The 26,825-nt window shown below is 53.5% G+C and overlaps 1 protein-coding gene across 5 annotated transcripts in view; it reads left to right on the forward strand.

Moving 5' to 3' along the window:
• Positions 1–213: 213 nt before the first annotated feature.
• The window catches only part of LOC119099962 (tropomodulin), a 41,278-nt gene continuing 14,666 nt past the window's right edge, over positions 214–26,825 (forward strand). For 4 of the 5 annotated variants that reach the window (XR_005094446.1, XM_037223065.1, XM_037223067.1 and 1 more), the window contains exons 1-6: positions 214–440; positions 1,600–1,728; positions 11,390–11,557; positions 18,579–18,702; positions 20,062–20,285; positions 26,533–26,687. Coding sequence is in view for 4 of the 5 variants with exons in the window: in XM_037223065.1 (XP_037078960.1) it covers positions 246–440; positions 1,600–1,728; positions 11,390–11,557; positions 18,579–18,702; positions 20,062–20,285; positions 26,533–26,687 (995 nt within the window). In the remaining variant the exon portion in view is untranslated. Of the gene's footprint in view, positions 441–1,088; positions 1,249–1,599; positions 1,729–11,389; positions 11,558–18,578; positions 18,703–20,061; positions 20,286–26,532; positions 26,688–26,825 lie in introns of those variants that run through there. The other variant, XM_037223069.1, reaches the window with a different exon arrangement.

The raw sequence follows: 26,825 nt of genomic DNA on the forward strand, positions 1-26,825 counted from the left end.
AGATGACAGTCACTGACCGAAAAGACCCTCACACGAGCCCAACACAAAATCTGCCGAATCGCACTGAAACCAGCAGCTGCAGTCGGCACTTCCAGTGGACAGGTCTCCGGCGGTATTACGGAGCAACGTCTTGAGCGGCGCGCGCGACGCCGTCGCCGTCGTTGCTGACCGCCGCTGACCACCACCCCCTCCCCGCCCTCCCCGCACAGTGACCTGTGACCTGAGCAGCCGCGTCGCCGCCGACGATGGAGCGCGACCGCTGGGGACATGACCAGCCGTCGCCGACGCGCGACGAGCCGGCGGAGGAGCCGGCCCGCAACCGGCTCTCCGACGGCGACAGCGACGACGACAGCGACGAGTATGAGGAGGTCACCACCATCACGCGCACCCTCAAGAAGACGACGTACAAGCCGCGCGTGACAGCATCGCTCGCGTCGAAGGTGACGCTCGGTCTGCGTGTGGCAAGCTCCGGTGGCTAACCCGGCGGCGGCGGCGCCGTCCAAGACGTCCCGCCGCTGGCAATAACCGGCTGCTGCTGCTGCTGCTGCGACGGAATGGCGACCTTGTACGTGGCGGTCCGTCTCTTCGCGCTGGCTTCTCTGTCCTTTCTGACGCCTCTGATGCTGCTCGCCTTATGCTTCCGGCTGCGGACATTTTGTGAACATTTTTGTGGCGTGGATCTGTGTTGTTTTTGGGACTTAACTTTGCCGTGCCCTGTTCACTAACCCCGCAACAGCGCGAGCGCGCCGACTTCGCAGCGTGAATCACCGCTCCCTCCCGCGGCGCGCTCCACGCAGCGCGCCACCAGTTGCCCCGATCTATGTCCAATAAAACCCGAATTGGGTAGCTATTTTGGTGCTAGCACGCTCAATATAGCCGACGCCTTCGGTGTGTTTACGCGGGATCGCGCCAAGCGACATTGTTTCCAGTGCTGTCTGGCGAGGGTGGTCCAGCCTCTGACAGCCACGGACCGGCCGCCGCGGACGCCGCTGGCAGCCCCGGCCGCGGCCGCTTCTGGAAACGGCCCGGCGGCGGCGGCAGTGCCGGCGCCGGCGCCGATTCGCGAGTGTTGCGGGAGCACCGGCCGGGCCGCCATGCGGCCGAGCTAACGCGGCGCGCGCCGCCTTCTGCCGCGAGCGCTCGCCCGCGGGCGGCGGGACGTCAGCCATGTACACGGCCAGGGTGTCCTCGCGGTCTCGCAGCTCCATCCCCGCGTCGACCGACATCGAGAGCTTCTTCAGCTCCCCGGTTAGCAAGCCCGCCTGCGCCCGCGCTTTACCGCCCGCCCGTCCGGTCCCGGCCGGAGCCCGTCTGGTTCCGGCCGGAGCCCGTCTGGTTCCGGCCGGAGCCCGTCTGGTCCCGGCCGGAGCCCGTCTGGTTCCGGCCGGAGCCCTTCTGGTCTCGACCGGAACCTGTCTGGTCCTGGCCGGAGCCCGCCTGGTCCCGGCCGGAACCCGTCTGGTCCCAGCCGAAGCCCGTCTGGTCCCGGCCGGAGCCCGTCTGGTCCCAGCCGGAGCCCGCCTGGTCCCGCCCGGAGCCGTTCTGGGGTCGCGCCAGCACCCCAGTCCGCTATTAACGCTGTGTCGCATGTTGCCGCAGGAGGCGGGTGTCAACAAGAAACTGTTCGGAAAAGACCTGAGCGAATATGACAACATGGACATGGACGACATGCTGGACCAGCTGACGGCGGAGGAGATCGACATGCTGTCGCGTGATGTCGATCCAGACGTAAGTGCCCGCGTTGGATGGCTCCGCTTCAGGAACTGTGGAGCTGGTTGATCCGCTGCCCACAGCGAGCCTGACGCGGCGATGGCGCCTTGCGTGGGTGCTTGGCAACCGGGGAAGTGTGGTACCGGCCAGCAGGGAGGATAACAGGTGCGTATTCAGTTCAGTGGTTGGCGACGTTTTGTGTTCTGAAAATTATAGGAACAATGTTAGGCTGGAATCGGAATTCACTCTGGGATCAATTGTGGCGCAGGAAACGACCACGTGACAAAGTGGTCAAATCTACCGACTGCGTGCTTCTCATTTACTGGCCTTGAATCAAACCTTGCTGCTCTGTCTAGTCTACGGTCTCAACCGAATATGACGTCTTTGATGTCTGGCTGCCTTTCGTCCTTTGTTGTTGAAGGCATTAAAGCAGTTGCTATTGACTGGGCTTTGTTGGTCTCGTTACTGGACACAACAACGATGAAACTTCCCATCAGAAGGCGCGAGACGGGTGTTCTATGTTTGGGAGAGGTGCAACTCTCCGTGAAAGTCACGAGCCCTTGCTGTTTTGTGCCACTCGCCTTTTCCTTGGTCTCCAACCGTTCAAGTAGTTTGCTGCATGAAGGAAACAATTCAGAATCATGATTCCATGTGTTATTGTTCCAGCCCAGGTCAGCTGTATGACAATAGCCTTGTGTCTTGCAAGCTTTTTGAGCATATGAATCTCGTAGGGCGGAAATTCGCCAAATGGTGGACAAATTTCTGGCTTAGATATTTTGGATAGAAAAATGATCAGCTCCCTGAACACGATTTGTTTTTATCTTCGTATTTTTGCGGCAAGCTCAGCCAAGCCCGATGGGAATGTGTTAGCATTCTGAAGGCGTGCTGGCGCAGAAATGGGAAAAAGCCCTTCTGTCCAATACCTCGTCTATCCATCCCATTCTAATAACGTTCCACCTGCGCCAATACCACAGCGTCCAAGCATATCCGTCAATGTCTTGTTATCGCTGCCATTACTGTCCATGGTCCCGGCAAGTACTGCATTCGTTACCCACTCAGGGCAGCATCGTAAATGTATCTAATCGCATGGCTACACCTCCACGCACACCATTTGTCTTTGCCGCCAGGCCGCGGGTGGCGCTGTGGCGGCACTATCCGCCGTCCCACAGGACCCTGCGTCCACGCGGCCGCTCGTCAGCAGACCTTTTGGGGCGGGGCGGGGGAGGGGTCCGCGACCGCGTAGCAGCACACGTAGCGAATTGACCGGGCTTCACCGTCTGGTTACGACCGGGCCGGCGGCTCATTATGCGGGTCGGCCTGTCGCCCGCGGGCCGGCAGCGTGACCGAGCACCGTCTATTGCCCGCGAGCGGGCAGCGTGACTCTGTCGCCCGCGGACCGGCAACGTGACCGAGCGCCGTCCATTGCCCCCGAGCGGGCAGCGCGACCCTGTCGCCCGCGGGCCGGCAGTGTGACCGGACGCCGTCTGTTGCCCGCGAGCGGGCAGCGCGACCCTGTCGCCCGCGGGTCGACAGTGTGACCGGACCCCGTTTGTTGATCGCGGGCCGGCAGCGCGACCGGGCGCCGTCTATTGCCCGCAAGCGGGCAGCGCGACCCTGTCGCCCACGGGCCGGCAGTGTGACCGGACGCCGCCCTTGCCTGCGGGGCCGCCCCTCCTCCGCCGCTCTGGAGACGGCGGAAAGGGGGAAGGGGCGGGCGGCTTCGCGCCAACAGACCCCTCTCCGGCGGTCTGGAGACGGCGGGAACCGACCGTTCTCCGGCGCTCTGGAGATGACGCGGGGACTGCTGCTCGCTCAGACGAGTGGGATGTCAGTCCCAGCTTGGTGAGACCTGAGCGGCTTAGCGGCCTGTCGTGAGATGTCCGCCCTCTTTGGAGAACGTCGGACCCGCTCCTCGGGCGCCGCGAAATATCCGTCCTTTCTGGGGGGCCATCGGCAGCTCCTTGGTCTGTCGTGATGGTTCTGTTCAAAAAGGCGACTTGGGGACCTCCTCTGTTGCTGTTGTTGCTTTTTTGGTCTGATGTGGTTTCCATCCAGGGGGCCCTTGAGTGTCGCTGGGGGCTGTAAATTATTCGGCCATAACGCCTCCGCATCGCTGAGATGCGCGCTAACATTTGTGCGTCCTATGAGCCAGGAACTACTATTGAGATAAGGTTTTTTGTGCGGAATGCTTGCAATGACTGGTGGCTTCTAACGCACCGGTTTGGCTGCTTTCAGAGGTTACCACATCAGAGGTAATGGAAGCCGGCATAGTTGCAAAATAACTTTTTCATTTATACTTAACTAGCCAGATTTTCAGAAAAACCAGTCACCGGCCATAGAAACATTTTTCCTTCCCTCGATCACTACGCAGAGCATATATGCAGCATACCGTTAGTTGTTTATCAACGACGTGTAACAACTACCGGGGACCTGTACTAGTTTCATCCTTTCATTCGTAATTGTCCCATAAAAGCGCTGCAATCGTGCAGACTGCGTTGTACACAGCACCTCTGAAGCCGGTAAAATCGCTGCTTATTTTCTCAAGTTCCGAACCTTCAACCGACTGCTCATTGCTACGATCCGTCCGTAAAGCGGGCCGTTCGTCAGGTAGCTGGCCCATACAACCCGCTGTTGATAGCTACTCGTCGTTTACGGAGCGCAGCGCAGCGAGGTCTGTTGCCGGGCCGCCGGCGCTTCCGTTGCCGTGCCGCCGGCGCCTCTGGGGTCGTGCCGCCGGCGCCGGCGCCTCTGTTGTCGCGCCGCCTGCCTCAGCTCCTGTGCGGTCTGTCGGTGGCGCCGGCGGTCTGGGACCCTCGGCGGTGTCGGCCGTCAATAAACACCTGCCACACACACGCGCACACACACACACACACACACACACACGCGCGCGGGCGCGCGCGCGCGCACGCACGCACGCACGCACGCACGCACGCACGCACGCACGCACGCACGCACACACACACACAACCACACCCACCCACACCCACACGCCCCACACACACACACACACAACCACACCCACCCACACCCACCCACCCACACCCCCCCCCCCACACACACACACATACACACACACACACACACACACACGCCCACGCCCACGCCCACGCCCCCCCCCCCCCCCACACACACACGCACGCACGCACGTATGCACACACACGCGCACGCGCATGCGCACGTACGCACGTACGCACGCACGCACGCACGCACGCGCATGCGCACGTACGTACGCACGCACGCACGCACACACGCACACGAGCGCGCGCACACGCGCACGCACGCACGCACGCACGCACGCAGAATGAGCCACCAGCCGACGCGCCGCACTGGACGCATCAGGGGCGTTGTCAGTGACCTGATGATCCGACCAAGCCTTCAGGTCGGACGTCTCGGCAGTCAGAGTGTCACAAGCAGGTCACGAGCTGACGTCTCTTTCATTGCATTAGCCTGCTGCAACCCATGCAGCTCCGGCCGTCTGAACAAGCTAAGCTAGCGCTGCGTACTTGTGAACGGCGTTCCATCTTGTCACGACTTCGATTTTCTTTTCATATTGGGATGGATGAATCAAAAGAACAGTCCGAAAGGCTCGTGAAATCCCTCCACTGCTCACGGTCGCTTATGGAATGATAAATCAGTGGTCAAGATGCTGGCAAACTCCCCCACCGACAGTGTTTTCACCACCTGCTGCCAAAGTACCGCTGTCGCGTGACGTCACCATGAAGTTGGGAGCGACATCGGCCGTCTACAAGTCGATTTTATCGCGGTCTGAGCGTATTCAAATAGGCCTTGGAATAACCGGGCACCGTTTCGGAAAGAGCTTAGCGAGTGGGAAAGCTTTGCGATAGCTCTGCCTGGCGAATGCATGTCCATATCACCAATGTGGACTGGTGAAAGGGTTTTACATCTGCGCTTCGTAAAGTCAACGTAAATTCGAGCGTCATCTTGTGGCAAAACCGCTACCTTGTAGCCGTTGTCCAGAGACGCCGTGGGTTAGCACCAGTGTGTGTCGTCCACTGTCCTCCCATGACGGCCCGGCGACGCGGACGGGCCGCCTGTTCGCTGCCGTCCACGGCCGTCTCGTGACGACCTGTCGACGCGGACGGGCGGCCTGTTCGCTGCCGTCCACGGCCGTCTCGTGACGACCTGTCGACGCGGACGGGCCGCCTGTTCGCTGCCGTCCACGGCCGTCCCGTAACGACCTGTCGGCGGGACGGGCGGCCTGTTCGCTGCCTTCCACGGCCGTCTCGTGACGACCTGTCGACGCGGACGGGCCGCCTGTTCGCTGCCGCCCACGGCCGTCCCGTGACGACCTGTCGGCGGGACGGGCGGCCTGTTCGCTGCCGTCCACGGCCGTCCCGTGACGACCTGTCGGCGGGACGGGCGGCCTGTTCGCTGCCGTCCACGGCCGTCTCGTGACGACCTGTCGGCGGGACGGGCGGCCTGTTCGCTGCCGCCCACGGCCGTCCCGTGACGACCTGTCGGCGGGACGGGCCGCCTGTTCGCTGCCGTCCACGGCCGTCTCGTGACGACCTGTCGACGCGGACGGGCCGCCTGTTCGCTGCCGTCCACGGCCGTCTCGTGACGACCTGTCGACGCGGACGGGCGGCCTGTTCGCTGCCGTCCACGGCCGTCTCGTGACGACCTGTCGACGCGGACGGGCCGCCTGTTCGCTGCCGTCCACGGCCGTCTCGTGACGACCTGTCGACGCGGACGGGCCGCCTGTTCGCTGCCGTCCACGGCCGTCTCGTGACGACCTGTCGACGCGGACGGGCCGCCTGTTCGCTGCCGTCCACGGCCGTCTCATGACGGCCCGGCGACGCGGACGGGCGGCCTGTTCGCTGCCGTCCACGGCCGTCTCGTGACGACCTGTCGACGCGGACGGGCCGCCTGTTCGCTGCCGTCCACGGCCGTCTCGTGACGACCTGTCGGCGGGACGGGCGGCTTGTTCGCTGTCGTCACATGTGTCTCAGAACGTCGTCGTCGACACTTTTAGCCGCCGTTCTGTTGGTTCTGGCAGCCGCCCACGCCCGTTATATGCTCACAATGGCTAGAGACGGACAGCCGCGCTGCTGGCACGCTCGCCATCAGCTGACCGGCCACGAAGCGGCGGTACGGGCTCGATTCCAGCCTGCGAAAGGTCACCGAATAACCGTGCCGATCGGCGAGCGGCAGCTGGCCTCTCGTGGAGCAGGTGGCGAAGAGGGATCGCGATTGGCTTTAGGCGGCCCCTCACCAGAAGGCCCGCCGGACCATGCCAAGTGTCGCGTGGCAGGGCATTTAGGATCGCCGGACTTGTTTGTCGGCCGCTGCTGGACAGGTCATCGATGCCAGTCGTTCACGCCATCTGGCAGTAGAGGAGATCCGTGGGTGAACAGTTGCCGGCAGCGGTCCTGTATCGGCATGATGTCTCAGCAATGCGGACGCTCTGGTTGAACTTCAATACTTGCCATGAATATGAGGGTGTCGTAAATCCACTGAGCTACCGCGTGTCGCTAATGCTGTCAGATAATTTATATCAAATAGTGTTATGCCTTCGCTGGTTGGCACCCCGTTATTTTTGCAATCAGATGCATGCTTGGCATATTTAGACAACAATAAATTTAGCCTACCGAATCGAAACGTATCATCAGCTAGATGCTTATGCAGTTCTAACTAATACCGAAGTAACCTTTCGTTTGGTTTGGTCCAGACACAGAATCGAATCAAGAATACCACAATATCTGCTAATCTAGATTTGTTTCAATCTCTAGCTTTTGATGCGATTAAGAATCAGATGTCATATGATTCGTGTTCCTGCCATCAGCTGAATCAACAGTTAGCCGCCTGGAATCAGCATTAAGCCTTAATTGAGATACCAGGTTCGAAAAATCATGGTATCTATGGCTGGTAGTAGCAAGTGACATAATGAGTACATACATTGATAACAATCAGTCGAAACGTAACGGGAATCCTATAGCCAATGCTAGCTGGCCATTTAATCTAAATCATCAAAGCAAAGGCTTGTGAATAAACCAAGGTCTGCAAGGCATTTGAAAAAGGAAAGACAAACATCTTCCACGGATATTAGCACTATGTGAAACTTTTGTGGATCTTAAAAATTTGCAATGCATGGATAAATGTCCTGTGCTTCTTAAGTTGCAAACATTTCCACCTCACAACAAAGTCGTAAATGTGTGGTAAATTGTACCTTGTTGCAGATAATTTACAGTTTTTCCAAAACCATTGACATCCCAGGCTCTCCGTATGGACAGGTTCTCATAGTCTTATGGTGTTGTTTTACGGAATAAATAGAGCACGTTCAGGTGTTAAGATTCGAGCCACACTCACTACACTGATGATTAAAGCACCACTCTTCTCGGCTCAAATCAAACTCGAAGTCAGCAATGCCAGTTTGGTACAATCATCAATTAGCTTGAATTATTATTTGCAAACTGGGTTTGATTTGAATCGCGATTCGGCTCTCACGTACTTTTAATCAAAGTTGGTGCGATTAATTTTGAGCTGAAGCAGGCGCAATTCTGGTTTCGGCCTTCGGTCTGAAATATGTGATGTGTCCATCCCTGCATTTGTTGTGCTAAAATCAACAGCAACGCCATTCGTTTTGTTTTCTAACAACACCGAATGTGAGTCTCATCTTCATTAATTTGGCTCCTGGGACTTTTCATTTCCTTCACGAATGCGATCAATTTTTCGCGAGGAAGCATCTTGGCTGAAGCACGTGCGTTGAGATATCAAGTCTACTCGTGATAAAGCGATGGCCACGTGATTTGGAGGTGTGGCATGATTAAGGCATAATACACGCTTGCAAATATAACAGTAGCTTTGCAATCCTTAGTAAAAGGATTTAACAACAGCAAGAGCGATTTGGATTTCGTGAAGTTTAATAGTTTGTGTTTTGATCAAAGTTGATTGGCTCAATAAACCTCTCAATTTTGTGATCACGCTTAGAGCCAGCTGCTTTTATTGCCGTTATTAAAGTGGTTCCGCTGACCGCCCATGACTAAAGCCGCCTCTTTGGTGAGTAAGCATCGATTTTTTCGCAATAATGGAACCTTGAAGCGCAAAATGATTTACTTGCTACTCGTAGCAGCCAGTTGGGGTCCGAAATAAATCCTCTCATTTGTAGCGCGATCCTGCACGATCATTTCCAATGGGATATGACCTTAAGTGGTTTACGGCTCTGCAGACCCATTATATCGGTGCAGGTCCTGTGGCAATGCCTCATCAATTCATGCCATAGTGAATCTAGTGTTGTTATGAAGGACTGATGTACGGGGCTGGAGCCGCTGCAGGGCTCTCCCAGGGGACACCTGACGGCGTATGTTGCCGTGTCCCTACAGGACCTTTGACTATTACTGGAGCCGCTGCAGGGCTCTCCCGAGGGCACTTGATGGTGTATGTTGCCGTGTCCCTACAGGACCTTTGACTGTTACTGGAGCCGCTGCAGGGCTCTCCCGAGGGCACTTGATGGTGTATGTTGCCGGGTCCCTACAGGACCCTTGACTATTACTGGAGCCGCTGCAGGGCTCTCCCGAGGGCACTTGACGGCGTATGTTGCCGTGTCCCTACAGGACCTTTGACTATTACTGGAGCCGCTGCAGGGCTCTCCCGAGGGCACTTGATGGTGCATGTTGCCGTGTCCCTACAGGACCTTTGACTATTACTGGAGCCGCTGCAGGGCTCTCCCGAGGGCACTTGACGGCGTATGTTGCCGTGTCCCTACAGGACCTTTGACTATTACTGGAGCCGCTGCAGGGCTCTCCCGAGGGCACTTGACGGCGTATGTTGCCGGGTCCCTACAGGACCTTTGACTGTTACTGGAGCCGCTGCAGGGCTCTCCCGAGGGCACTTGATGGTGCATGTTGCCGGGTCCCTACAGGACCCTTGGCTGTTGCTGGAGCCGCTGCAGGGCTCTCCCGAGGATACTTGATGGTGTATGTTGCCGTGTCCCTACAGGACCTTTGACTATTACCGGAGCCGCTGCAGGGCTCTCCCGAGGGCACTTGACGGCGTATGTTGCCGTGTCCCTACAGGACCTTTGACTATTACCGGAGCCGCTGCAGGGCTCTCCCGAGGGCACTTGACGGCGTATGTTACCGTGTCCCTACAGGACCTTTGACTATTACCGGCCAGCCCGCTGCAGGGCTCTCCCGAGGGCTACTTGACGGCGTATGTTTGCCGTGTCCCTTACAGGACCTTTGACTATTACCGGAGCCGCTGCCAGGGCTCTGCCGAGGGCACTTGACGGCGTATGTTACCGTGTCCCTACAGGACCCTTGGCTGTTACCGGAGCCGCTGCAGGGCTCTCCCGAGGGCACTTGATGGTGTATGTTACCGTCTCCCTACAGGACCTTTGACTATTACTGGAGCCGCTGCAGGGCTCTCCCGAGGGCACTTGATGGTGTATGTTGCCGCTGTCCTACAGGACCTCTGGACTATTACTGGAGCCGCTGCAGGGCGTCTCACCGAGGGCACTTGACGGCGTATGTTACCGTGTCCCTACAGGACCTTTGACTATTACTGGAGCCGCTGCAGGGCTCTCCCGAGGGCACTTGACGGCGTATGTTACCGTGTCCCTACAGGACCCTTGGCTGTTACCGACCCTTGGCTGTTGCCGGAGCCGCTGCAGGGCTCTCCCGAGGGCATTGTGGTGTCCGGTCCCTAAGGACCTTGATACGGACGTGCAGGCTCTCCCGGGCATTATGTTGCCGTGTCCCTACAGGACCCTTGGCTGTTGCTGGAGCCGCTGCAGGGCTCCATGGCCTCTCATTCCTGTCGCTCTCCGACTAGCGCATTTGTCCTTGTTCCTGCTGTGGTGAGGGACTCTTGCCTGTGACTGCTGTCGCTGCGGGACTGATGACGGTGGCCGGCGTCCCTACAGGATTCCCTGGCGCCACCTTGTCGCGCACGCGGCTATGTATTTACGTTGGTATAAGACTCGATGACTATGGTTTATGTCCGTGCAGATCAGACGATCGCGACTGACGTCCTTGCCCAACCAGTGACCGACTGGCAGAGCCGCATGACTTCCTGATCCCTTGCAAAACCGATGACTGTGACTGGCAGCGCTGCAGGACTCTGAATTGCCTACAGAGGTAATGACTGCGGCAGCGCTGCAGGACTCTGGATTGCCTACAGAAACAATGACTGCGACTGGCAACAGGACTGACTGCAGGACTCTGGACTGCCTGCAGGAGCAATGACTGTGGCAGGCAGCGCTGTGGAACCCACTGATATTTCAACCCTGATGCAGGCCGGTCGCCACACGAACCGTACCATGGCAGTTCAGTATTTCTGCCTGTGGTTGCTGCCTGGGCGCCCTTTATGACTGTGTCCGGCTGTGACTGCTGTGCCCACGCGCCCTCACGAGTGTGTCCGGCTGTGACCGCTGTGCCCGCGCACCCTCACGAGTGTGTCCGGCTGTGACCGCTGTGCTCGCGCGCGCCTCACGAGTGTGCCCGGCTGTGACCGCTGTGCTCGCGCGCCCTCACGAGTGTGTCCGGCTGTGACTGCTGTGCCCACGCGCCCTCACGAGTGTGCCCGGATGTGACCGCTGTGCTCGCGCGCCCTCACGAGTGTGTCCGGCTGTGACTGCTGTGCCCGCGCGCCCTCACGAGTGTGCCCGGCTGTGACCGCTGTGCCCGCGCGCGCCTCACAAGCGTCCCCGGCGCACCGGCAGGACTCGCTGATGCCGCCTGATCAGCGGACAGCCTACCGGTGCGATAAGTCGGCCACCGGGCCGCTCAACCGGAAGAAGCTGATCGACCACATCAACGAGCAGGCGACCAGCGAGCCGGACCGGCCGGAGCAGGTGCCCTTCGAAGCCGGCATCATCAGAGGCAAGAAGGTAACGCTGCCGGCCGCGTACTCCGGCTCTTCAGGGCATCAAGTGGCGGGTGCGCGGGGGTCAGCCGGGCAGGACCTGCTGAAGCTGCGCTCGCGACTTTTGAATGGGGGACGGGGATGCTGTGTTGCGATTTTAGCGGAAGGAGCACTGAAGCTCTCTTTTCACTAAAATTTATGTGAAGGATTCGTCTTAAAAGCGTTACGAGGGTTTGACATCTGGAAGTCAAACCGATAATATGGGGGTCAAAACTGCTGTTTTCCGGTAGCCGCCAAGTGGGTTTTAGGCTGCAATCGTTAACACAGCGCGAATCAATATAGGCTAAAATAATATCGGTGTTGTCTCAAGGTAAGAAGCGGGCCCTGGGGCCATGCACTTTCGTCCTCTCCTCACCCGTCAAGCCCTTTTTACACCACTCTTATTGGTGACACTTGTGGTTAAGCTGGTTTGCAATGCAGCTTTGTTAAACAAGTCTATAATGCAGTGGCATAGTGGTTTAAGCCACGTAATATTTGAATACTATCTCTCTATAAGTATGTATCTATCTCGACACCGAAAGAGCTTGAAGCAGTTCTGGAAATACTCAAGTTGTAGGCTTCTTACCATATATTGTTTGGACATGCTCTGAGAATCCTTTTTAATGGGATTTATTGAATTCTACCGTTAATGTCATGAAGGGATAAGGATACCACCGCTTGACATTTGTCCTTGGGCTGGTTTTCGCTACTGTCATGCTGGCCTGAATCAGTATGACCTCGGTCCGTGCGGTTTGACATCAAAGGCAAAGTAGCCTGAGGGTTAATGACCCCCAAAACCATAATCCAGATTGCCTACGCAATCATTCTGTGGATTAATGTGTCGCAACGTATTTTCTACTTTAGCGGAAACTTTGGGATCGGGAGTATTTAAGTCGTCACTATAATATCATGCGACTACGCACAGTACTTGCTGGAGGATGGCAATATTTGACTCCCCAGATTACGACGGAAATAGTTGTGATGAACCGGAGATATCCGACGAAACGGACTGCGAGGGGGTTTTGTGCCGTCTATTGCCTTCAACAGCTTTTCCGCTGATGATTAGAGATGCATTGACCTGCATTCGTTGACCTCCAGTGCTTTAAGTCTTGAAATCTCGTACCCTCACCAGCGGGAGGCAGTTTAAATTAATGAATAATTTTTCCACTATTAGACATTATATCACATTAGTGCAATTCCACATTGCATAAGTGGCTACTCGGGCCGATCGCTTAAAGATAAAACACGATGAAACAAGACAGAGGTAACTGTTGGAGACATCTGCATATAGATGTAAGACCTATGTGTAAGTGTGTGCTGTTCTAGATCACCATGCACGTTGCACAGCCGTGCTCAGCCTAAAGGCTGCCGAACAGATATACTCAGTCCTAAAATGCGACTATTTCCCCGCCATGCGAGCAACACGATTTGTGAAAAATTCACCAGCACCCGATCTACATAGATACACAGATATACAAGCAATGCTTAACTGCATGCACAAATGCGTACGTAGTATGACGGAAGTGACCAGACTTTTTCCAGGCTGGCGCTCTTAAGCTCGTTAGACGACAGGGACTACGAGCCGACTCAGCTCCGATGCAGCAGCCCATTGCACAGAGCGGCCGGCCGCCACCTGGAAGCGCTGTGTTTCGGTATCTGTCCGTGATCTTGTCAAGTGGAGGTTTCCGTCCTGTCCCATATTTCGTTCGGGAGGCTCTGACGTTCAACAACGGGCTCGCCCAGGGGAGGCACTTCGTGCGCCGGCGTGCAGTATGACAACGCACCACTCTTCCAGCGGTGAGACGCCCGTCTTGAAACAGCAGGGCCACACTTTCTGTGACCAATTATGACTCACTAGCGTCGCTAGGTGACCTTTTGCAGTGTACATGAATTGCCTGGGGCACCATTCCCGTAAACAGAGATGCATAACGCAGCTGTGGAAGAGTCCTCAACTGTTTGTAGTGTTTCCAATAGCCTTTGCGAAACACAGATACGGAAGTTCCAATTTTAGCCACGTCAACTTGACAGCGGGCTCTAGTGCCCCATTGGTTCCACACTCTACGCGGTAAAGAGATCTTTGCTCGTCAGTGGGGAGATGCTACCAAGGCTGGGAACGTGCGGTAAACTGTAAAAAAATAGCGACGCGGGGTATCTCGACAGTTGTGAGCGCCGATGTAGCAAATAAAAAACCGAACGTACGGCTCTTGGCGAGAAATGTTGCAAGCTGTCGAAAGATCCACCTCTTTCTTTTTAACGGAAGCCCTCGACCATAAATCTCATGTAGTCTTACGGGTTTCATCTGGTACAGTGCCTATGAGAGAGATCAAAAGGCTGAGACTCGCAGCACTGGCTGGCCACACTACCACGGACCGTAACTTTCGCAATCGCATCCCTGGATAACCCTGGCCGTACAAGACCGCGCTATGAGCTGATGGTCCTGGACAACGAACTGGGTATGACCAACCGCAACACAGGAAGCCGCGGCGGTCTGAGATAGTGACGCCACGTGTAATCAACAGCAAACGCAACGACCTACTCGTGTCCTTACGGTCACGGGGTTTCACATTCCAGTCACGAACAGCCGGTCGCCTCCATTCCGACAGTAGCGGTCGGCCGAGAGGGACGCGTTGCGCGTTACCGTCCCCCGTGCTGGGACCAGCGGCTGCCGTGCTGGGGCCAGCGGCCGCCGCGGCTCGACTCCGCCCCGAGGGCCCCGCGGCCACCGGCTGAGCTCCGCTCCGAAGGCCCCGCGGCCTCCGTCTGAGCTCCGCTCCGAAGGCCCCGCGGCCACCGGCTGAGCTCCGCTCCGAAGGCCCCGCGGCCTCCGGCTGAGCTCCGCTCCGAAGGCCCCACGGCCACCGGCTGAGCTCCGCCCCGAGGGCCCCGCGGTCTCCGGCTGAGCTCCGCTACGAAGGCCCCGCGGCCTCCGACTGAGCTCCGCCCGGAAGGCCCCGCCACCGCCTGCCGTACTCCTCATCCCTCGCAGCGGGGCCCCGGGAGCGCACGACTCCCGGGAACCGGACTTCCCGTTGCCACGGCCAGCTCTGATTGCGTCGTCCCCAGGCCCAGAAGGGCAATAACGACCGTCATCAGTCAATATCCCCCGGTCTTGGGAGGGATTCCGGGAGGCAGTGCGTTGGTGGTGCTAAAGCTTTCGTTAGGTTATTACGCTGTGTGAACGGTGTGTGGGAGGGAGGATACTGAGCCGGAGCTCCTAGTTTACAGCAGCCGTCCCAGTGGTTGCCAGTGGGAAATGTTCTAAACGTTCTAGATTTTTCGGGAAGCCTTCATTGGATATACGGGTTCGAAGTGGTTGCGGCCCAATACCCATTGATTTCAACATCTGATTCCAGTTGGATAGCCCTGTGCTGTAAAGCATATCTGCTTTGACCTCATCAGAATACCACATAATTTTACCTGAATTCCCGGAACATTTTGCATTGCTTCAAATGTTTGAGCTGATGCCAATTCATTCATGAAACGGCTATCGTCCTAAGGTTTGTGTTTCCATTGCTATGCTTCCTTTAGTAAAACCGCTGATAAATCCAAGGAGTCGCATATGTCACAATTTCAATGTTGTAAAAGTGTGCAATAACAACGACAGCAGTTTTTGAAGCTTTCTGTTTCGAATTTAAGTTTGCTATCACCTTTAGAATTTGTCTTTCGAAGGATGATTACTTCGATGAGGCAACGGAGTTTAAAATTCGGTTTGCTTTTGTTTTTATTGTTATTACCACTATTTTCGCAACTCCAAGTTGCGGTAGTTTTGGTCCTGGAAATGACGTATTCAAAACCGGAACAAATCAGCTTCAATTCCACGACGCCCTAAAAAGTTTTAAGTATGGATAAAGATCAAGCCAACAAAACGCTGAGAATATTTGGAAAACAAGCTGCTACCCCCTGTCACCCGTGAAGGCGCTCTTACGCTGTTCAAACACAGTTAACAGCCGCGGCGTTGTGCGGACTCCTAATTGTACAAGACTAGCATACAGTGGCCCACTGTTGGGCTGGCGACATTAGGCCCTTTGCCTCCCTGCCTGGAATTTGGCAAGCAATCTCCGTGGGTGATCGCTGTGTCTATTTCTAACACACCGCGTGTTGTTGACGTGGAGCGCTTGGTGCGCCTGTTTAAAGGTGTCTGGAGCTCTTCGTCAGCATTTTTGCCTCGCCTTATGAGGTTATCGAGATCATGGCACAAATGTGGGACTGAATATCATTGATTGAACTCAATTAATTTTGGAGGTTTGATAAAGTCTTGAAAGAAACTTTTGTAGTGACGTTCTTGTCCACCTGCCCAAAATATTGGTTCACGCATTTGGCTATGCCAGCCATGCATTGCACAGCAGCATATAAACTTGATCGGTGGGTCTCCTTACAACAATATGTAGAACTACTTTCGCGGTTTTTCCGTATTCGCTGCAAGAACTGAAATGTTCACATGGTTGGTACCAAGCCTACAACAATGCCTTGGTTTGAACATCATTTCCCTTTGTGCTGTGTTCTGCTTGCCATAATCAGTAAATAGGGGCGGATCCAGAGCATTGGTTAGAGCGCAAGTGTAAAAGGTGTCTTTATTTTCAAAAGTTCGACAGATTCCGTCTGGTTTTACCTGTTCTGAAACAAGTTTATTCGATGAAAGTTCCATAGATCGTCCTCAAATTCCAGAGCTGTGTCATGGTGTCAAATGTGACAAAAATATGTAAAGATGGTCAATACCGTGAATATCCTTCAATGTCGTCACATTCACTGTCCTTCAATGTCGTTAATGTTCTTCTAAAACTGCTAGAATTATCTTGTTTGAGTCAAAAGCGGTCTTTTGCCAGTCAAACTCACAACAAATAGATGTGTTCGGCGGTGAGAGTAAACATAAACAGGCTGGCAATAACTTCGCTTGTCATCTCAAATGATTGTAACGTCCCATTTCGCTCAAGTCAGTGGAAACAGTTGATAGGAGCTGAAAGATGACGCGAAGGGCTGAAACTATTTGCATGTGTCTTCAATGCCCGCTGAATAATCTCAGAGAATTGGTCTTAGCTGAAAGCAATATTTATGTATTCAGCTAGCTCGTGAATTGGCACCGGTTCGAATCTCTGATGATATCATGGAAATGTCTCGCGCTAAATCATTCATTACCATCAAGCCACGTGGGTCGTGGTGGGAACCTAAACGCTTCGAAGACCCAATGACAGAGGAGAACCGTCTTCCATGTGCGCGTCAAGAAAGGTGTACTGATCTCCCGATGCCCTACCGTGTGATTCCCTAATATGCGCTGATGCCCATAACCCAGAAACCGCTTGCACGTCAGCACACACAGTGCATCCATAAAGGACACACGATTGGTGTCCAGTGTCCAGATTAAAAGGGCCGCGATATTAACGCTAACAGCCATATTACGTTACTCTCAGTGAAATGACGTTGCATAGCATTTTCGTAGTTGCTTCCGGGTGGACCACAGTTTTGTCTTAGCAGAGTCGTAAGCAGGATTTTTGCAGGTACAGGTCTAGAAAAGCGTGGAAATGTTTTACTTGATATATTTTTTCCAAAGCCGCTGGCAAATTTTAATACGGCTAACCGGGTAATTTGGGATTTCTGGAAGCATGGATATCGGTTACACCTGTTTCCATTTCACATCAAGTACTATGCATCGTGCACACTGAGAGATCTACCGGAAGCTTTGCCTTTTGTCATCTATGGTACAAGTGAATGGTTTATGCGGCTATATTTTCTAACAAAAATATTCCAATACAAATAATGAAAAGATACCAATTACAATTTTAGCTCCTTTCAGTAGGATATATACGAACCAATCGTAGATTTGAACTCAACGTAAGCAAAGCTCTGTTCACCATAAATATTCAGCGCCGGTCCGCGCCATTCAGTGGAACACCACCGTCCGCAGACATGGTAAATCTCGTCTGAGACGCAGGTAATGGCCGGCAACCTTACATCCACCAATAGCAAAATTCCCAATCAACCCATCATGATTTTTCCTGACCGGCTGATCCTTTTCTAGCTCTCATTTGCACGGCATTTCTCCAGCACCATCGTGGCATGATGCATTAGGTTTCATTCGTTCAATAAAAACCAGATGTCTTTTCCGCGAGCCTGATCCTCACGGCTTTATGATGGTGCCGATGGTTGCGTAAGCTCTTGACACCAGTGCGGCAAATGTTTCGACTGATCGTACTTTCATCGTCGCTACACAAAATAGCGGGTCGGGAAAACAGCGCAAACTGTTATCATGTCAAATTGGAAACAACGAACGTATTGCGTTGTTAGTACTCAGTATCATTAGAATGCTAATGGTAGCGTGGGACGGCTTTAAGTAAGAACAGAAACAACAAAAAAGTGATCTTAAATTCAACTTTAGAAGTTACAACGAATAGCTGCCTCCGTTGTTACTATGTGTCAGTCTGTGTACAAGTTCGCCGAATGTGACCCATTGCTACTCATTGTCCTTGCAATTGCCTTAGGTAATGACTACATCATTGCCGATACCAACGATGGCGCCTCTTTATGCGGCGAAGCATATTAGACAATCTCCCTTTGGTATCTTTCGGAGATGGGGAGCGGATGGTCTGACCTCAAATGTCTGCCTCGGCATGCATCACTTCAACCAAATGACCTCGGAACTAGAAAGCCTCCAACTGCAAAAACCTCATACATTGCTGAAGAACCTGGTCCGCATAACTGTTGGAAGCCGCAAATGACCAAAGAAGTTCACGTTGAGCACGCGATTTTTAAGCGTCCGGAGGGGACTTTGGGGAGGTCCACGTCAGAATGCTTGACGCGTGTCCACAGTGGACGGATGTCCACATTGTCCCACGTCAGAATCCCTGACCTCTGTCCACAGTGGACGGAAGTTCGGAGTGATCCACGTCAGAGCGTCTGACTCGTGTCCACAATGGACGGATGTCCGCATTGTCCCACGTCAAAACCCCCGACACCTATCCACAGTGGACGGAGGCTCAGAGTAGTCCACGTCAGTGTCCGACCCGTGTCCACAGTGGACGCCGGCGCCGGCGCCACAGGAGCAGCAGCGGGCCGACGAGCAGATCGCCCTGGACCTGGGCGACGAGTACGAGTCGGCGCTCACCGACGCCTCCGAGAACGAGCTGGTGGACCTGGCAGGTGGGCTGCGCGTGGCGGTGGGGGAACGGCTGGGGTTTGACAGACATTTCCGCGACAGAAAGGCCAGCAGCCTGAGGGAATGATCCTCCGACTCAACAAGCTTTGGAAACTCGGCTATTGTAAAAAGTTCGTGCATAAAGACAACGGTAGTTGTATGTCTTCTAGAAACTATTCTGTGAGTCTTTCGCTTCGAGGGCCTTTAGAGCCCTTCAATACTTAACACTGCATTTCAGCGCATAGAACTGCAAATTGTGCCCGAAATAAATCTGCAAACTTCCGTCCTTTCGCGCTTGGATGACACCCAAGACTTTTCCTGACGTCGTATCGTGTGTCGCCGGTCTCGCAACATTTATACCAGTTGTGCTAGGTATCAACAGAATGGCTGAGAGACAGTTGGTGTAAGGCGATGATTAGACAACCATAAACACATAAGACAATTGTTATTAAATTTATTAAAAGTAGTTACAAAAGTATCGCGCTAAAGTCGGTACATTGTACGTGACTGAAAAATTAAGTATTACATAATTTTAATATCAAGTCACGAAGCGACGCTCAGCGATTTCTACATTTGAACCACATGGTTTGTTTATAACTGATCATCTGTTCTCCGTTTTTGCTGTGCAACTGCCTCTAGTAGCTTCAATATACGTAAGTTGTTTAGTGCATTTTCGAGGAACATTATTCACGTAGATAAGACAGTAGCAATAGCCTTATACCTCCGAGAAAAACCATGGTAATGGAGATGTAGATGCGTTACATTTACGCATTTATATGCGTATCTATATCTCCATTCTCCTGTTTTCCCCGAGGAATACGGCTATTGCTACTGTCTTAGTTTCAGTTTTGATTGTTCTGGTGTTTCAGCTCTTGTCAAACAGCTTCGGAAATGTCATAGGTTCGAAAATTTAGCTGTAAATATCCCTTGCTTCCAGACAGCCTTTGACCTCCAGCTGTTGTGAAGCAGGATCGATCGGCCAAAACCTACTGCCTGTCTCCGATGCGTCACAGCTAAATAGAACTAACCTGTAGCAGGCCGAAATGCACATTTGTTCCTGTCACGCCTGCCCCGTGTACCGGCAATTGTCCCCCCCTGGGATTCCACGCCGTGGTATCCATGGAATCCCAGTGTGGATCAGTACCCTCCCTGAACAGGATTAGCACCCTGCCGTGTGTTCCTCGTAAGGCACTATTCCTGCGTACCGGCAGTAACCTTCTGTTGCCATTCGATGGTGGACCACAGGTAGTGCCCTGATGCCCAGGCACAGCCAGCCCACTCCCCTGTAACGTCGTTCCTGATGCTGGACAGGACCGGCACCCCTGGCACGTGACTCGGTTGTGACGTCGTCCCGTGCGCCGCAGCGATCCTCGGCTTCCACTCGATGATGAACCAGGACCAGTACCACGCGTCGCTGCTGGGCAAGAAGCTGGACACGGAGGAGGTGGGCTGGAGCGGCATCACGCGCGCCTCGCGGCCCAAGCCGATGGCGCCCGAGCCGCCCAACACCACCGACCCCGAACAGTCGATCGAGAGCGTCAAGCGGGACGACCCCGAAGTGCGCCAGCTTAACCTCAACAACATCAAGGTCAGTCAGCGTTAGCGGGCCTGCGCTGAGCTGGCGCAGCCGTCGCCGCGCGATCGCTGGCTACGTCGCGCTGGCGATGTTTGCCGCGGGCCGCTGATTGCAGTTGCCTGATGGACCCGGCCTGGTTTGCCAACGTTCTGACGCTGCGGGGCACGCGCGCCAAGGACGCGCGCTTCAAATGTTTGCGTTACGCAAGAACCTGGCTGATCTGGTTAATCTGGCCGTTCAGGTAACTGCAGCATGGATCCTATGGGCAGTCCTGCATCTCACGGGTGCTGCACGCCGGCGATCGGGGCTGGTCGGCACAGTGAGTGCACCTGCACCATAACCCTGCACGCCAGGGTCTGTCATGGGGGGATCGCTAGCTACGCACCGCATAGTTCGAAAGAGAAGAAGAGATGTCAGGGTGGCTGTCACCGCATACCTTAGGCGGCACGGGGTGCAGCGTACAGTTTCCTGAGCGTCGAAGTTGACTGTGAGGTGCAAGCTTGCGCCCCCGGTCGTCCACTCCGTCTGCTGCCGACTGAGTCACCGCTCGGGTAGGCCAGCGGTCGCAGCCGAGCCCCGGGGTCCATGTCGTGCCGGCCCGGGGCTCAGCGCGCGCCAGGACACCGGACGGCGCGCCGGCCAAGGGCGCCGCCTGGTACGAGGGCCAACAGAAACAGACTACGGTCAGCGCAGCGGCTCACAATTCGCGATCTTTTCCAGGAGGAACACATCTTTTACTGGTCCTTCACATCACCCTCTTACAGATTCGCTACGTGGTGTCACTCGACATGTGAAATCGTACACCCGCAGTAAACCAAAATAGATGCGAACAAACCCGAAAAGATGTGCAATGAACTCTTACGAACTTGCTGTCCTCGTGGGTCATAAGCTCTTTTCTGCTATGTTGACTTTGCACATTGCACCTAGCCATCATGAATTGGTTGAAGTGAAACTAAGGAAGGCTCCGGTGTAAGTATGTGTGTCTAATGCACAAATATTCGTCCTGTAACGATCAACAAAGAGCACACGCATGGGAACGGAGCCCGAGAGGGTGAGAGAGAGAGAACAAAAATATAGGGTGGGAAAGATAGAGAGAGGGAGAGAGAAAAAAAGAGAGAGGGAAAGAGAGAAAGGGAGAGAGAGGGAGAGAGGGAGAAAGGGAGAGAAAAAGGGAGGGAGAGGGAGAAAGAGGGGAGAGAGATAAGGAGAGAGAGAGGAAGAGAGAGAAGGAGAGAGAGAGAGAGAGAGGGAGAGAGGAGAGGAGAGGAGAGGCTCACAGAAAGAGAGGGAGGGAGGAGAGGAGAGGAGAGGAGAGGCTCACAGAGAGAGGGGGAGAGAGGAGAGGAGAGGAGAGGGGAGGCTCACAGAGACTGTAGGTACGTGCCGGTAGTATGTCATTAACGGCCCAACGCAGGAATGGTATCACCAGACGTACTTTTCTTTGCGTCGACACCAGGATGCATTCACGACGAGATGCGCTAGCTGTCATGTGATCCTTCTCTGAACATGGTCAACAACATTTTTCTGGTATTCACGACTTCCTCACGTGGGACCAAGCAACTATATAAAACGCTTAATTTGAAGGTTTTTTTCGATCTGCGCGTGGACATCCGTGGAAAATCGAGCTACGTGTCATAAACTGCGACGTATTCTTCTGCAAGAAATAACTGTCATAGATGTCTTGATCTGGCTAAAAAGCAACAGCTGTTTGTTTTTCTGTTAGCGGCTCGGAGATGCTGCTACCTGAGACGTGGGTCTTGGCCTCTGCCGAGCGCCCGTGTTCATCATTACGTTGGTGGTGCGTCTACGATTCGTCTCGTCCGGCTCAGCGCTCCTGACGAGGCCATCTCGCTCCTGACGGTGATGAGCCGCATGGCTAATTTCCCATGGGACGGCCCGGAACGGATTGTTTGTCGCGGATTGACGACTGTCGCCATCCAAAGTAGCTGACGGCACGAGCGCTCGATAAAGCGTGCTGCGGCTCAACACCATTGGGAGTTGGCCGCGCAGCAGCAGAAGACTTGTGTCTGTACGCCAGCTAAGAGTGGCTCTTGTAAATTCCATTTGATTTCCTTGTGCTACGTTGCGCATTATGGTGACGCTTAGGTTCAGAAAGGCAGATACGACCTAAAACATCCGACCTTGATAGGCCAGCTGAGCAATGCCATGTTTGCTAATACTTTTGAATGATGTAGACAAACCGGTTTCCACGCAGTGAAGCTGTCAACATCGTCAACATGTTATACAATTGTAAAATTGGGTAGTGGGCGTTTCAGTCTATACTTAAGGTGGCGTGGTTAGTCTCATTTCTCTGATGCAAAAAAAACATTTTCTGGACCCAAAAACATATTTTCGGACACAGTTGTTGTTCCCTATCATGCTTATTCACCATGCATTACAACCAATTTAGCTTGTCTAAGTATGAGCAGCTTTTTGCTCGTCAGTATGTGTTGAAATCAGAGTGCAGATTTTGCCATCCTGTGATCTCGCAATTTAGTAGTATTTCGCATCCCAAACGCATTTCACGACTCATATTTACCCATATGCCAGGTTTGCCATTGCCACGAGCTCATGCGTGCGCCATGCAATATAGTAAGGTTATTTCAAGGAACTATATATGCCTGTTATAGTATGCCATAAAAACAGCATAAAACAGCTGTATTTTGCCGTATGCTGCGATATGTTGCCCAAACGCGGACGAACTGTAAACATGACACCTATTTGCCTGGCCTTCTCAAATTTGTCGCAGATTTTGTGTCCAATAACCCGCTGATTGCAAAGCTTCGTTTCCCTGGTCTGATTTGTCACACTGCTTATTAGTCACTTTAGTGACATGCGTGCTAAAATATCGTGAGTGTAAGTCAAATTTGTCTCTAACCCATTCACGATAAATAAACAAACAGCTTCAAGGTGCAGTGTATGATCACAGAAGGGTGTAACAGTCTAGCAATGGACATAAGATTACACGGCTACAACCACTGTTTTCTCATCGTTCGAAGGCGCAAGAGGCACGCGTCATAAGCCAACCCTAAAGGCTGCGGCTGCTCTTCGGGTTCAGCACACAGCGGCAAATTAAACCGAGCTTACACTGCCGTTATCTGTTCACACCAGCCTACTGCTTACTACCGCTAGTTGGATGAACAGGATTGCAGCAGACCCATTCGCTGGGGGCCTAACAGAATTACCAATCTTGGGAAGCGATCTAATACACAAAACTTCAACGTTTGTCGTTGGCGAGACGATGTCGACCCCGGTCTGGCCGGGGACGGAGCGATGTGACGACAAAGTGCTAAGGCAAAAACTCCCACCGTCAGGAATGCTGCATCATTTATAAGCGGCCAAAAAGTTATACATACTTAACTTATGCTCCACATTACTTCTACTGCAAAGGGTTATACGCGAGTGTTACACGGAAACATGAATACTTCAAAACTTATGCACTTATTGTAAAACTTATTACATCCGCTGTCGAAACCTCAAAAGTCTTTATTTACTTATGCGCGACATTACTTCTACTGCAGAAAACTCATACACGACATGAGTGTTACACGATAAAACTTATGCCGCGAAACTTGTGTCCGTCATGGTTTCTAAAGTAAATAATTTGCAATCTTTGCTTACATATAGGCGACGTTATTTATTTTGCGAAAGCTCGTACACGACATGAGTGCTACACAACAAAACTCGCGCTGCAAAACTTGAGGCCGTTAGTACTTCTACAGCGTGAATATATCCTGTATTTACTTATACGGGACATAACGTCTGCCACAATGACTTATAAGTGACATTGGTTCTACACAACAAAATTTGAAAAGCAATAAAAACCTCTATTTAAAGGGCTCATGATCGTCATTACATCTACCATAAAACCTATATGGTCTTTACTTATCATTGTAATATTACTTCTTTGGCCGATACCTATATGCGAAATTTTTACAAAACAATGCAGGCCATAGTCGACAAATTATTACTGTCAGTACTCCACGCCATAGGCTAAGCCTCACCAATATCCTACGAATGGAACGAACGCATGGAACATTTGGCTGTGTGAAATCAGGCTGCTGGTGCACACTCAGTAGTGTCGATACGTTACTGCTGTTGTAAATATTACGATTGCCATGCGCAGTCGTAGAGCTGTAAAACAAGTTTGGAGGCTAAGCAGGAAAAAGCGGCCAAGCCTGCTTCGAAATGTTTGAAACATGGGGTTGGCCCCGAACGTGACACACCTTTCTATCACAGATGAGGGACGAATGGGGCCTCCTACAGAATGCGAAACTACACCCCTGGCTTAATGTTCACTGAAACGCGACATATTTTTTACTGCAGTGACTTATGTAAGGCTCTAGTGCTACGCGGGAAAACTAGCACTTCAAAACCTTACGCCAGTCGTTGGTATTTTCCTACCCGAACTACAGCCGTTGCTCATACGCCAAGCACTGCAAATCGACAAAATCACGCAACATTATGAATATATATTTTTTCGCATCAGCCCCACAATTAATTGTTCCGGGCTGAGATACCCTCTGACCCTGTGAGTAATTCCTAAAACCTTGCTAGGCGTACACGCATTTTGCCCTCCACGGCAAGCATCAGCAGTAGAAGTATGTAATGTTGCACATACGTTAAGTACTTAAAAGTTTTTGCTCAGTGATATATTTTTGAAGCATAAGTGTTGTCGTGTAGCACAAAAAGACTATAAGACAAAGACTAATGCACAACTAATGTTGCACATTAGTCTTTGCAGTGGAAGTAATGTCTTGCATAAGTAATGGCTGCATACGTTTTTGCAGTGAAGGTAATGACAGATTTAAGTTTGTGTAGTATACATTTTGTCATCTAGCAGAACCGTCGTGTAAGTCTTTCCAGTGGAAGTAGTGCCGTGTATATGTAATGATTGTATAAGGTTTTTAAGTAAATGTAATGAAGGGCAACAATTTGTGCAGTAAAGGTATTGTCGCGTTGCGTTATCGTCAGATCTAAGCATTGGCGGTAGAAGTAAGGCCGTAGCAATCCTGTCGGTGGGAGTTTTCGCTGTAGCACTAATGTGGAACCGGACGGGGCATGGGTGAAAGGGTTGCGACGACACGTGGGTTTTCCCGAGGTCATCGCAGAAAAAGTGTTATTAACAAGGCTTTTCAGGTCGAGAACGTGGCATCATGTTCACCTTTTATCGCCAAAGCCTGGTAGATCGTGGAAACGCACGTTAGTAACTTGCTGCACCGGAAATACCGTATAACGCCTTTGATTCCGTACATGAAAAGTACACACCCCCAGAAAAAGTGTGGGGATTTTTGGTGCAATTCGGAAAGCTGTTGCGCTACGTTTTTGTCCATGAATGCCGCTAAAACTAAGCGTGTGCTCGTGTCCGTGCGGACTTCCAATCACCACACAGCTTAGACTCGAATGTCTTGGGTATAAACACAACGTTTAGCGTGTTTTCGTGCCCTAATTCCGCTTCGTGTTTGCCGCAGTACATCTAAAACATCGTTTGCGGCATTTCTGCGTAAAGGCATAACTGACAAAGCACAAATTGCCCGTTGGCCAAGGCTCGGCAGCACGCCCCAAGGCCTACCTACGGCCGCCGCTCGGTGTGCAGCACATGGCTTGTTACTTGGGCAAGACGGCGTTGATTCCGGTGCGGAAGGGGGAACGTGCGGGGAAGGGGGAGGGGCTCGCCGTCGGCCGACTCCAGCCGCCGCAGCCGCCGCAGGCCGAGCGACGCTGTCTGTCGGGTGCCGGTCTCATCCAAATATGGCGCGTCGGCGCGGCGCCGCCTGGCCCGTCGCCAGGCTCAACGGAGCGCTGGCAGCGGCCGGCTGGACGGAGCGGCGCGGCGAGGTCGGAGCTCGTGACCTCGGCTCGGTCCATCAGCGGCCAGCTGGGGGTCCGGGCCGCGGGTCCGGAGAGGGGACAGCGGCTAGTCACGTGCTCGGATCGTCGCTCGCCAGAGACAGGAGCGTCCAGTTAGGAACGCGCCGCCATTGGAGGGAGCTGGGCGCCGTTTCCCATCTATGATGAGCTTCGCCTTCGGTATCGAGGTGCAAAGATCTCAGCAAGATAATGGGTTCTGTCCGCCAAATGGTGGTGAGCGACTGCACCTTCCCCCCCCCCCCCCCCGCGGCATGTGAGACGCCACGCGCTGGAACCAGTCAGCTCCCATACGTGTATGGAGTCGATTAATCTATTCACCAGCGTGAGAATGACCCCTCGAGCATGTGCATGTAATGCGAACCTTCTGACCGGCGCTGCTCTGTTCCAGACGATTTCTGCCGAGCAGTTCGGTCGGCTGTGTCAGGCCGCCACCACCAACACTCGGCTGGAGGGCCTGCTCGTCTCCAACACGGCCATGGGCGATGCCTACGCCGAGAAGCTGGTCCAGCTGATCGAGACCAATCCTAACATCAAGGAGATCAGGTCAGCCTGAGAGCGCGCCTCCTGGTGTGGACACAAGCAGCCATTGGCTGACGCATTTTCACCCTTCCGGTGTGAATACCAACAGCCATTGACCGACCCATTCTCATCCTTTTGGTGTGAACACAAGCAGTTATTAGC

This window comes from Pollicipes pollicipes, unplaced genomic scaffold (assembly GCF_011947565.3).
Source record: "Pollicipes pollicipes isolate AB1234 unplaced genomic scaffold, Ppol_2.1 Scaffold_4881;HRSCAF=5763_pilon_pilon_pilon, whole genome shotgun sequence".
Classification (NCBI taxonomy): Eukaryota; Metazoa; Arthropoda; class Thecostraca; order Pollicipedomorpha; family Pollicipedidae; genus Pollicipes; species Pollicipes pollicipes.